This window comes from Bison bison, unplaced genomic scaffold, assembly GCF_000754665.1.
Source record: "Bison bison bison isolate TAMUID 2011002044 unplaced genomic scaffold, Bison_UMD1.0 scf7180017862984, whole genome shotgun sequence".
Classification (NCBI taxonomy): Eukaryota; Metazoa; Chordata; class Mammalia; order Artiodactyla; family Bovidae; genus Bison; species Bison bison.
In genome coordinates, this window is record NW_011493556.1 from 123542 (window position 1) to 135428 (window position 11887).

General features: G+C 38.9%; 1 protein-coding gene across 2 annotated transcripts in view; it reads right to left on the reverse strand.

Moving 5' to 3' along the window:
- The window catches only part of ANO6 (anoctamin 6), a 234369-nt gene that overhangs the window by 26174 nt on the left and 196308 nt on the right, over nt 1–11887 (reverse strand). For both annotated transcript variants that reach the window (XM_010833117.1, XM_010833118.1), the window contains 4 exons: nt 10727–10804; nt 4324–4549; nt 3120–3289; nt 2811–2908 (listed from right to left, as the gene is read on the reverse strand). In XM_010833117.1, the coding sequence (XP_010831419.1) occupies nt 2811–2908; nt 3120–3289; nt 4324–4549; nt 10727–10804 (572 nt within the window). The remainder of the gene's footprint in view (nt 1–2810; nt 2909–3119; nt 3290–4323; nt 4550–10726; nt 10805–11887) is intronic.

The following is an 11887-nucleotide window of genomic DNA, read 5'->3' on the forward strand; positions in this document are numbered from 1 at the left end:
TTTCTATGTGTTTTTGGAATAGGTGTAGTTCTGATAGCAAAAGAAACTGATATATCTATGTTAGAATGTTGTATGAAAAAGGAAGGAAGGAAACTGGCACCTTTATAAAGAGCAGAAGCTATTCTCTAAATGGCCTAATTTTTTAAAAAAGTAATTTATTTATTTGGCTATGCTTGGTACTAGTTGCAGCACACGGGATCTTTGATCTTCACTGTGTCATTCAGGACCTTTGTGGCAGCATGTGGGATTTAGTTCCCTGACTGAGGATAGACCCTGGCCCCCTGTATTGGACGCATGGACTCTCAGCCACTGGACCACCAGGGAAGTCCCTAACTTGCCTAACATTTAGCACTCCCAGTTTTCAGAGAAGGGAAACATAATTCAAAACACATTACCTAAATATTCTAGGTGAGTAATAAAAATACCTGAAGGCAAAGTTCAGCTCACAAGAATTTACAAAAATATGTTTCCTTAAAGTGAAGGTATAGACAAACCACTGATACTATAATGTATCCTTTATTTTTAACTATTTCACATGAACAAATTCCATTTTGTATGAATTTCTCAGTACTGGTTTAGGAAATATACCCTTCTCCTTGATTGTTTAAATCAGAAAGTAGCTCACTGATGAATTATTCACTAATACTCAGTGTTAGGTAACTAACCTATTTCCTTCAGAAAATGCTTTTTTTTTTTTGGTAATCTGAGTTAAGCTTTTCCTCTATTTGATACATTCATTTTCATATGGAAACATAGTATTATTTGCACACAACCTACTTTTACTCATCTGGAAAAAATCTAACTGTGAGCCCAAGGTAAGTATTGTCTACTGCACAGTAGGGCAAAAAAGTATTCATTTCACAGCTAAGATCAGAATCTGTTTTTGAGGGGGATGGATGGAACTGGAGAAAAAAGGATGTCCTTATTTACAGACAGACCCTGATAATTCACACTGAAGATAGAAGATAAAGCTCCACTGAAGAAATGTGGAAGGACATGCTGAAACCCAAAAGGTTTTGCTCTTCAAAAACAGAAAAGAAAAAAAAAAAAAAGTCAAGAAATTAACTGCTCTACAAAGAGAATAAACAGAAACTTGGTAATGAGGGAGAGAGAAGAAAGGTTTAGGAGAGGGAGAAGAAAAGATGAGAAGGAAGCTGGGTGTGGTGGCAGGAAGACAGGGCAGACTGTTCGTGTTCTGGAGCCTACAGAGAAGGGTGATAAGTAAACAGCAACAGCAAGATCCTCAGTAGTACAGTGGGATGAAAGCCTAAAGAGATGGAGTTTGCATTTCGAGAGTCAAGTTGCCTAAGTTTCTCCTCCACGCCCCAAACATCAATAAGGCCTGCTTGTGTGAGTGGTTTTGGAGGACGTTGAGAAGGTTGCATTCAGCATTCAGGCTGGCAGGAGCAGAGTACCGATGTGGGAGCAAGACAAGAGAGGGATCAACAGTTTTGTGACAACAGAAACTCAGAGCCAGAAATCATCTTGAAAAGGGTAGTGTGGCAGGCAGGAAAATAGTCTTCCCAAAGATGTCCACATCCTAATCCCCAGAACATATGAAAACTATGGGTGCAGATGCAGGTAAGGGTGCTAATCAGCTGACTCTATGAGAGACAAGACTTGATTATCCAGGGGGGCCCAGTGTACTCAAAGGGTCATTAAAAGTGCAAGATGGAGGCAGAAGAGAAGGTAGAGAGGGGTGTGGGAGGGAGGTGTAACCACAGAAAAGAGTCAGAGACAGGCAACCTTGCTGGCTGTGAGATGGAGAAAAGAAGTCCTAGGTCAAGGGATGCAAGTAGCCTCTAGGAGCTGGAAAAGGCAAAGATACAGATTACCCTAGAGCCTGGAGGAAGCAGCCCTGCCAGCACCTTGATGTCAGCCCAGTGAGACCTCTGCAGACTTCTGAGTTTCAGGACCCACAGGATATTAATATTCAATTTATTATTTTGTGGGGCTCCCCCCTCATTTCCTTCCAATAATCATTAACTGTGGGGATATTTGTTAAAGCAGCAATAGAATGCTAAGACAGTAAGCTGAAATATGCAGAAATTGCAGATGGCATTGGAATTGTCCACTCTGATATGGGATTGGGTTTCATTGAAAAAAACAGAGTGACCTTAGCTAACATCTGTTCTCATTTCCAGGAAAAGAACTGTAAGTCAAAACCTTTGTAGTTATTTTTGACAACTGTCTCCTAAACTGCTACATAGCATGGTGCTTTAGGACCATAAATGAACCTCTGTTCTTAAAAGCACATGGATTTGGAGCCATGGGGTTTTACACGAACCCACGGTAGCCTCTTATTGGCTGTGTGAACTCGGGCAAATCATTTAACCTAATTAAGACATGGATTCTTTATCTGCAGAAGGGAAATAAAAATAAGCATTGTTTGCATGATTAAATGAGAGAGTATATAAAGCACTTAATACACTGACTGGCACATACTTAGAACTCAACAAATTATTATTACTGATTTTTAAATGCACGTATAAAAGGTGGAGAAAGTTGTAACAAGCTGTGAAAAAACTTAGTCTGAAGCTCCAACAAGGGCCATCTCTCAGAGGGCTATGATCCATCAGCCCCCAAGGATGGGCTAATAGGCAGAAACTATAGCAGATGGGGATTTATGTTTAATAGAAAGGTTTTAAAATATCATTATTAAACACTGGATACGTGCACACTGTTGGCTGGATAATAAGCAGAGAGTCTCCTCCATGTTAGAGGTGGGCGTGCAGCAATGTAGACATGCAGGGAAGTGAGTGTGATGGGTGGGCCGTTCTATCCTCAAGATTACACAACTCGGTACTCACGGAAGTAACACTTCTTGTATGTTATTCCAGATTGCTTTTCCTCCCATGATGATTATCAGCTGTGTTGTCAGTTCAAGTAGACACCCACCTGGGTCACACTGAAATATTAAAGAGTCCCATTTAAATTTTAGATGGATCTAACATGAAATAGTCATTAATTTTATTTATTTTTCTAAAATTCTAGTTTAGGCTAAAAAAGATTGTAAGGAATATACAATGAAAATGTAAAGAATATACTTTTCATTGGGCAACTAAGAGAAAACACGCAACAGCTTAAATTGCCAAGAGAACATAACTCTATATTCACACCTCTTCATTTCTGTATTTTCCCAGCCAATAAACTGGATCTCCTGGATAACCCACAAATTTGCCCTTAAAGAATGCGATGTAGAAACACGAAGAGTAGTAGTTGACAAACTGGAATAAGAACATCTTCATGGTTAAGCTGTTCTCATAATCAGTCTGGGTCCTTGGGAGTTCTGTAGTTAAAAGAAATGTTAAGATTTTAAAATTGCTAACAGCTTTGAGACCCTAATCAAAATCATACTGATTCATGAGTTAACATGATTAAAAAAATACAATTCAGTTTCCATTTCAGCTGTTCTGAATTTCTTAATGTAGCTACAATGTTAATTCCAAGTTTACACATTGTTGAGTTTCCCCCCTAGGAGAAACAATATCCCAAAGGGCAGAAAAGTAGTCAACTGTTCCTTAAAATTTATAACCACAATGATATCAAATAGGCAAGCACTATCCTCTTTCAGTGTATGACAGAAAATTAATGTTGAACAGTATGCTGAATGACATTCTCTTGTCTTCCTGAACTGCAATAAGGTAGGTCTGTTGGAAAGGGAAAGTTTGCTGGAAGCATTTGGGGGAAGACAAAATGGGTTGTCCTCTGAGTTTAGAATTTAAATCAGTCTTATCATTTTCAGAAGATGACCACTGAACATAACATTTTGGAGAACGACCCAGCCACATGCAGTGTGTAGGAAGCACTTAACTCTGGCTACTAAGCAGCTGCCTGGGATACAAGCCAGAAAGAAGAAACATTTACAACAATCGCCAGAGCTGATGAGAGTGGAGCTATATTAATATGAACAGCGTGGGGGGAAGACGCATAACAATCTAACGGTTTGTCCTCTCGGCAATGCGGGAACAGATTTACCACTGGCATTATGACCCTCTTCCACTTATTTGCAATAAAGAGACTATTTACTTTCAACAATAGGGTACATAATACAATGTAATTGAAAATATTATTCAGCACTGATCTGTTTACACAGAGCTTGGACATCATAATGACTGTCTTTGCTTTGTCCCTTTTACTAATGCAAACCTGGAGATAATTCATTTCTTGGACAGGCTGGATAAAATATGTTTACACTTGAAATTTTCTAAAAATTGTAACATACTGTAATTGGAATGCCTAAAATATACAGTCCCTGTTTTTACTTGGTTCTAAAAATGGCTTAGAAAAGACCCATGTTATAGATATATAGCAGGACCTTACCAAAGTTAGTAATCATGATTGCCACTTTCTCATATATAGTGTTCAGAATCATGATGATGATAAAGCTGATGAGGGAAGCAGTGATGGATGTGGCCATCTGTGGAGTTACATACTTCTGGATTGGGTCTGTTCCATTAGAGATCTTGCGAAGGTTTACAGAAAATATAACGAACACTGAGAGCCTGTAGACAATGATCCCAATAACGGAAGCAATGATCAACAGGATCTGAAAACACAATATATTAACACATCAGTGTGAGACTCGTCAATAATTATACTTTTACACTTAAAAACCGGCCCCATGCTGAAATGGACAACATGTGTTGCAAAGTGATGTAAATCTCACATAAGTGCCACAAGAGGGGTGAAAATCAGAATGTTAAATTTCAAAGAAAGCAGAAGCAATGATAGTAAGTCAAAAGAATTGGCACACCCACTAACGGATGATGCTAACAGCAGGAGCCGCTGTGAGCAGGGAAGGAAGGGTCTGTGGGAACTCTGTACTTTCTGTGACTTTTCCTGTAAACCTGAAACAGTTCTAAAATAAGAAGCCCTAACAAAAAGAGAGAAATAGGGAGAGTCTTTACAGTATCTTCAAAATGGAGTGGTAGCATGTTCTGGTAGAAGAAAAAAAATCTGTGATTGCAGAACCAGTGAAAATATTCCTTCTAGATATGGAATTACTTAGGTTATAAATGAGCGGTTTTGGCTTAGTTGTAGTCCATGGCAACCCACTCCAGTATTCTTGCCTGGAGAATCCCCATGAACAGAGGAGCCTGGTGGGCTGCAGTCCATGGGGGTTGCAAAGAACCAGACACTATGGAGAAACTAAGCACAGGACAGCATAGCCCAAGAAAAGGATATGTTTCCTTCCAACAGAGAACCTCTCACTGACTTGAGGGGGTGGGTGAGCAGGTGCTGGTTGCTGTCTTCATCCCCACAGCTGAGGAAACCCTGAGGAGAAGCAGTGAAGCTGCAGAGGTGCCCCGAGGTCACTACCGGAAACGGCAGCAGGCAGCTCTCTGCTGACAAACACTTCACACGCGTTTTATACTTGGATCTTGAGATCTTAAACCGGCAGTTATTTATACCTGCACCTGCACAAGATTCATTTCCCTAATCCATTGTAGTTTGACTGCACAGACCCAGGATCAGTGCGGGTGTCAAACACAGCAGACACTTCCTCACTAGGTGGGTTTTCTCTGGCCTCTGAATGGGGCACGCTGAAGGTTCCATTTTTAAACTGCATTCCTTTGAATCTACCTTCTTGGACACATTCCGGAAGCATGTATTCAGTGTCTCTGATGGCCTGTGATGACTGCCATGATAGAGAAAGCTACAGTGAATGTGAATTACGGGGCCAAGCAAATCATGTTGTTTACAGTCACAGAGGGGAGCTGGTTTCTACCATTTGGGGGCAGTAGAGGGAGCGATCACAAGCCTGGCCGCACTCCAGAGTTCAAATCCCAGCTCCTCCGCCTAGTGCAAATTATTTAGCCTTTGGGGCATTCAATTTCCTCACCCATATAATGGGGGGATAATAACAGCAACTAATCGATAGGATTATTGTGAGGCTTCAGTGAGTTACTACAGGTAAAAACAGAGCATTAAGCCCAGGCACATGAAAAGCACTATCTAAAGTTTAGCTATGATTATGGTGGCCCAAAGAGTTAAAAAGATGTTTTCCTTACTTTTGAAGCTATCAGTTTGTGGGTAAAGCATTCTACTTCCTGCTCTAAACTCTCTCATTATCTCCTTTGCTTCACAGTTAAGGCTTCACACTTGTGAAAGGAAATAATACTGTGTGTGTATGTGTGAAAATTAGTTAAGGCTGAGAGAAATGTACAACACACACAGGCCACTCACTGAAATAGTTTTTTTTAAGTCTGCTAGTAATTTTTAAAATTCAGTAATCATTAATAGTTGAGATTCTTTAAATGCTTACTATTGCTTCAGCATCCACATATTTTTTAAAATCCTCACAACTGTCCTGTGAGGTAGGTAGTATTGTATTTCTTTTTACAGATGAGGAAATAGAGCCACAAAGAGACGAAGCAATAAGCTCCCAATTAAGCAACTAGTGAGAGAACTGAGATTCTCAAGTCCAAGAAACAGGAAATTCTATATGGCACTGCCTCCTACATGGTTGAATTCTAATTCATTTCAGAACTTTTACAACCTTGACATGTTTCCATTTTTCTTTAGAGCACTTAATGGATTCAATACTTCTTAAAGAGACAGGGAAACTTTTCATCCTTCCTCCAGTTTCTTACATTTCATTTTTTCTGATCATGACTTTAATGTATGTTTTTAGAGCAAATTGGAAAGTACCCTGATTGTGGACACTGGACACTGGTTGCTTCTGCTGCCTGGGATCTGTTCCCTGTCTTAGAAAAGCACCTAGTTTTGTTTTAGGGTAAATAACCTCCTCTCTTTTTTTATTCTAGTGGTTTGGGCTCTACTGCCCACCCTCCCTGGGCTCCACATGTAGATCCCAATTGGTTTGAGATAAGTGTCTCATCCTATTGGCTCAGCACCCGATTCAAGGATTGGCAAATAACCTACTAAGAGCCACCGAGATGTGAGGACATAATGCTAGTACCCACATGATAGATGAGCTTCCTCTGTCAACATGGGAAACTGTTAAGTAGACCTTTTTTGGCTTGGATGTGACGTGACATCTGGAAGACTGCAGCCATCGTGTGCCCTTGAGGGATGCCTAGAAGCACTATACTGGGACGCCACTGGACACAGACTGAAGTCAGAACACAACCAGCCTTGACATCATCTGGGCTACAATACCCTTGACTGAAGTCACACCTCAGACATGAGATTTTTCAGTTATAAGAACCAAGAAATCTCACCCATTCCCATTTTTTGATTATTGTTTAAACCAACCGGAGACTGATCTTCTGTCACCTACAATTGAAAGACTCCAAATATCAAAATGAATAAAAGATAAAAATAGGAAAGAATGCATCTATATGTAGGCCTAATTCCTTCAGAACTATGTACTCTTTGCATCTAAAAGTTATTTTACATATTAACTTTGTTCCTAAGCCCATCATAATCTTAACATTTTTAAAGGTCATAAAGTATTTTTGTGGACATACTTTTTCATGGCTGTCCAATATTCTACTGTATGAAAGGTGGAAGGAGGACATTTTTGGCAGAGATTTTATATATGTATATATAATATTTATATATGTACATGAAATATATATAAAAATGTCTGAGTAAATCCATGCTGATTTTTATCATTTTGAAATACTTCCTGATTAAAAGTTTTTAAAAGCTGAATTAGTAGATTAAAGCATAAGAATATTTTTGACTTTTGATATGTACTGCCAAACTGCTTCCTAAGAAGGCTAGAGCAGTGTATAAATCCAGTAGTCTAGGTATGAGAGTAGATGCTCACTTGGCACTTCATCCTTAGAGTCTTATCATCTGAGAGGTGAAAAACTGTATTTCATTTTCATGTGCGCTGATTGAATTACCACTGAGGCTTGACATCTGCCATTGTATCTTTTTCCTTTCTGAATGCATATTCATCTCCTCTGCATTCTTAACTCCCGAGATTTTTGGTGTTATCTTAGAAGTGCTCTGAAGTCTTTATGTATTGAAGGAACTAGCCCTTTGTCCTATTTGTTGACAAATATTTCCTCTGGATGTTCTGTTTAAATTTAGGATGCTTTTGATGCATAGAAACTGGGAAATACTTTCCTCTGAAACTTCTTCCACATCTAGAAATTGTATATAACGACTGAGCGACTGAACTGAACTGATATCAATATTTACTTCTAATTTTTTATGATGTTACCTTTTTAATGTTTCTTTTCTGGAATTTATCACAGAATGTGGTTTAGAGTATGATTTCAATCTTTCCTTTCTTTTTTTCCCAAATAGCTAACAACTGTTTCATTGCCACTTACTGAATAATCTTTACTGATCTCCCTGATTTGTAATGCCTTCCTTTTCATATGTTAAATTATTATTGAGCTCATATCTGGGCTTCATGTCCTATTCTCTAACCTGGTTATCCTTAAGCTAATGTTGTACCATGTGCTCAGTTGTGTCTGATTCTTTGTGACCCCATGGATGGTAGCTTGCCAGGCTCTTCTGTTCATGGAATTTTCCAGGCAAGAATACTGGAATGGGTTGCCATTTTCTTCTCCAGGGGGTCTTCCCCACCCAGGGATTGAACCTGTATCTCCTGTGCCTTCTGAATTGCAGGCAGATTCTTTACTGCTGAGCCAGCAGGTAAGTCTCTTGAGCTAATAAAACTCATTATGTTACTAATATGATTTTATTAATAATAAGCCCCCAAAAGATGGACAGAAACAGCAAGGACCTAACAGAAGCAGAAGAGACTGCGAAGAGGTAGCAAGAATACACAGATGAACTGTGCAAAAAAGGTCTCAACGACCTGGATAACCATGACGGTGTGGTCACTCACCTACAGCCAGACGTCCTGGAATGTGAAGTCAAGTGGGCCTTAGGAAGCATCACTACAAACAAAGCTAGTGGAGGTGATGGAATTCCAGCTAAGCTATTTAAAATCCTAAAAGATGATGCTGTGAAAGTACTGCACTCAATATGCCAGAAAATTTGGAAAACTCAGCAGTGGCCACAGGACTGGAAAAGGTCAGTTTTCATTCCAATCCCAAAGAAAGGCAATGCCAAAGAATGTTCAAACTATTGCACAATTGCACCAATTTCACATGTTAGCAAGGAAATGCTCAAAATCCTTCAAGCTAGGCTTTAGCAGTAAATGAACCAAGAACTTCCAGATGTACAAGCTGAATTTAGAAAAGTAAGAGGAACCAGAGAACAAATTGCCAACATCCACTGGATCATAGAAAAAGTCAAGAGAATTTCAGAAAAACATCTACTTTTGCTTAACTAAGTAGGCTAAAGCCTTTGACTATGTGGATCACAATAAACTGTGGAAAATTCTTAAAGAGATGATAATACCACACCACCTTACCTGTCTCCTGAGAAACCTATTTGCAGGTCAAGAAGCAATAGTTAGATCTGGACATGGAACAACAGAATGATTCAAAATTGGGAAAGGAGTACATCAAGGCTATATATTGTCCTTCTACTTATTTAACTTACATGCAGAGTACATCACGCAAAACGCTGGGCTGGATGAATCACAAGCTGGAATCAAGACTGCCAGGAGAAACAGCAACAACCTCAGATATGCAGATGATACCCCTCTGATGGCAGAAAGCAAAGAACTAAAGAGCCTCTTGATGAAGGTGAAAGAGGAGAGTGAAAAAGCTAGCTTAAAACTCAACATTCATAAAACTGAGATCATGGCATCTGGTCTCATCACTCTGTGGCAAATAGATGGGGAAATGTGGAATTAATTTAATTTAATTTAATTTTCTTGGGCTCCAAAATCACTGCAGAGAGTGACTGCAGCCATGAAATTAAAAGATACTCACTCCTTGGAAGAAAAGCTATGATAAACCTAGACAGCATATTTAAAAAGCAGAGACATCACACTGCCAACAAAGGTCCATATAGTTACAGATATGGTTTCTCCAGTAGTCATGTATGAATGTGAGAGGTGGACCATAAAGAAGGCCATAAAACTGATGCTTTCAAACTGTGGTGCTGGAGAAGACTCTTCAGAGTCCCTTGGACTTCAAGGAGATCAAACCAGTCAATTCTGAAGGAAATCAACCCTGAATATTTGTTGGAAGGACTGATGCTGAAGCAGAATCTCCAATACTTTGGCCACCTGATGGGAAGAGTTGACTCACTGGCAAAGATCCTAATACTGAGAAAGACTGAGGGTAGGAGAAGAGGGCGACAGAGAATGAGATGGTTAGATGGCATCATTGACTCAATGGACAGGAGTTTGAGCAACTCTGGGAGATGGTGAAGGACAGGGAAGCCTGGTGTGGTGCAGTCTATGGGGTCACAAAGAGTCAGACACAACTTAGTGACTGAACAGCAACAATATGATTTTATTAATAATAAACACAAAATTACTTTAAGTTCTGATATTTTAGAAGCACTGTCTTTTTATCTAGAATCATTTAAGATTTCGTGTCTTTTAGAAGTTTTATTTTTGATAGTTCCTATTATCTTTATATTAAGGCTACTCTTGGAAAATTTTAGAATACTTGATGCCTCCCATCTGGTCTTTCTATTAGAAACTGGAAAACCTGAACCATGGATCTGACTTAAAGAATAGAGGTAAAAAAAAAGCTGGAAGAGCCATGCGTAGTGGGAGTTACTGTGAAACCTTGAGAGCCACTCCATGTGGTAGCTTAATTGTTCTCTGGAATCAATCTTTTTTATGAGACTGCACAGTTTCCAGCTCGACTTTTCAGTTTTCTCAACATTTAAAATTAGATACTGAAAAACACCCGTTGCAGACTCTTACCCAGAAAAAGACAGCACTGGCACAGAGGGTTACACGTATACACTTTCCCCATGTGGTAAAGGGAACACGCTCTTCTTCCTAATTAAAAAAGAAAACAAAGTCAATCAAGGATTTCAACAAAATCATTTTTCTCCTAATTGGTTTGCTGTATCCTAGGTTTAATTTTTTGTATGTAAATATTCACAGAAATTTATTCATAATAACACAAAATAGAAGAATCCCAATTGCCCATCATCAATCTATTCAAAGGATAAACAAATTGTAGTATATGTATGTAATAAGTTACTTAGTAAAAGGAGAACTAAGAATACACCAAGCAGTTTGGGTGAATCTCACAAGGATTGTGATAATTAAAAGAAACTAGACACAGAAGACTATATCCTAGTCATTTTCATTTATATAAAAATTCCACAAAAAAACAAGACTATAGGAAAAATCACTTTTTCCTATGGCTATAGGAAAAAATGATCAGTGCTTGTCAAGGTGAGGATTTCAGGGAGGATCTAGAATCCAAAATTATTAATATACAAGGGGACACTTGGCATAAAAGAATTGCTCTATGTTTATGTTTGTGGTGGTGGTTACCTTCCTGTACATGTACACGTTTCAAAATTTATCATATTGTACATTTAAAGTTGATAAACACACATACATACACATATAAACATATACACACACACAGTGAGTGTGCAGAATCCTTAAAAAACTGGAAATAGAACTGCCTTATGATCCAGCAATCCCACTGCTGGGCATACACACCGAGGAAACCAGAACTGAAAGAGACACGTGTACTCCAATGTTCATCACAGCACTGTTTATAATAGCCAGGACATGGAAGCAACCTAGATGTCCATCAGCAGATGAATGGATAAGAAAGCTATGGTACATATACACAATGGAGTATTACTCAGCCATTCAAAAGAATACATTTGAATCAGTTCTAATGAGGTGGATGAAACTGGAGCCGATTATACAGAGTGAAGTAAGCCAGAAAGAAAAACACCAATACAGTATACTAATGCATATATATGGAATTTAGAAAGATGGTAACGATAACCCTGTATGCGAGACAGCAAAAGAGACACAGATGTATAGCACAGTCTTTTGGACTCTGTGGGAGAGGGAGAGGGTGGGATGATTTGGGAGAATGGCATTGAAACA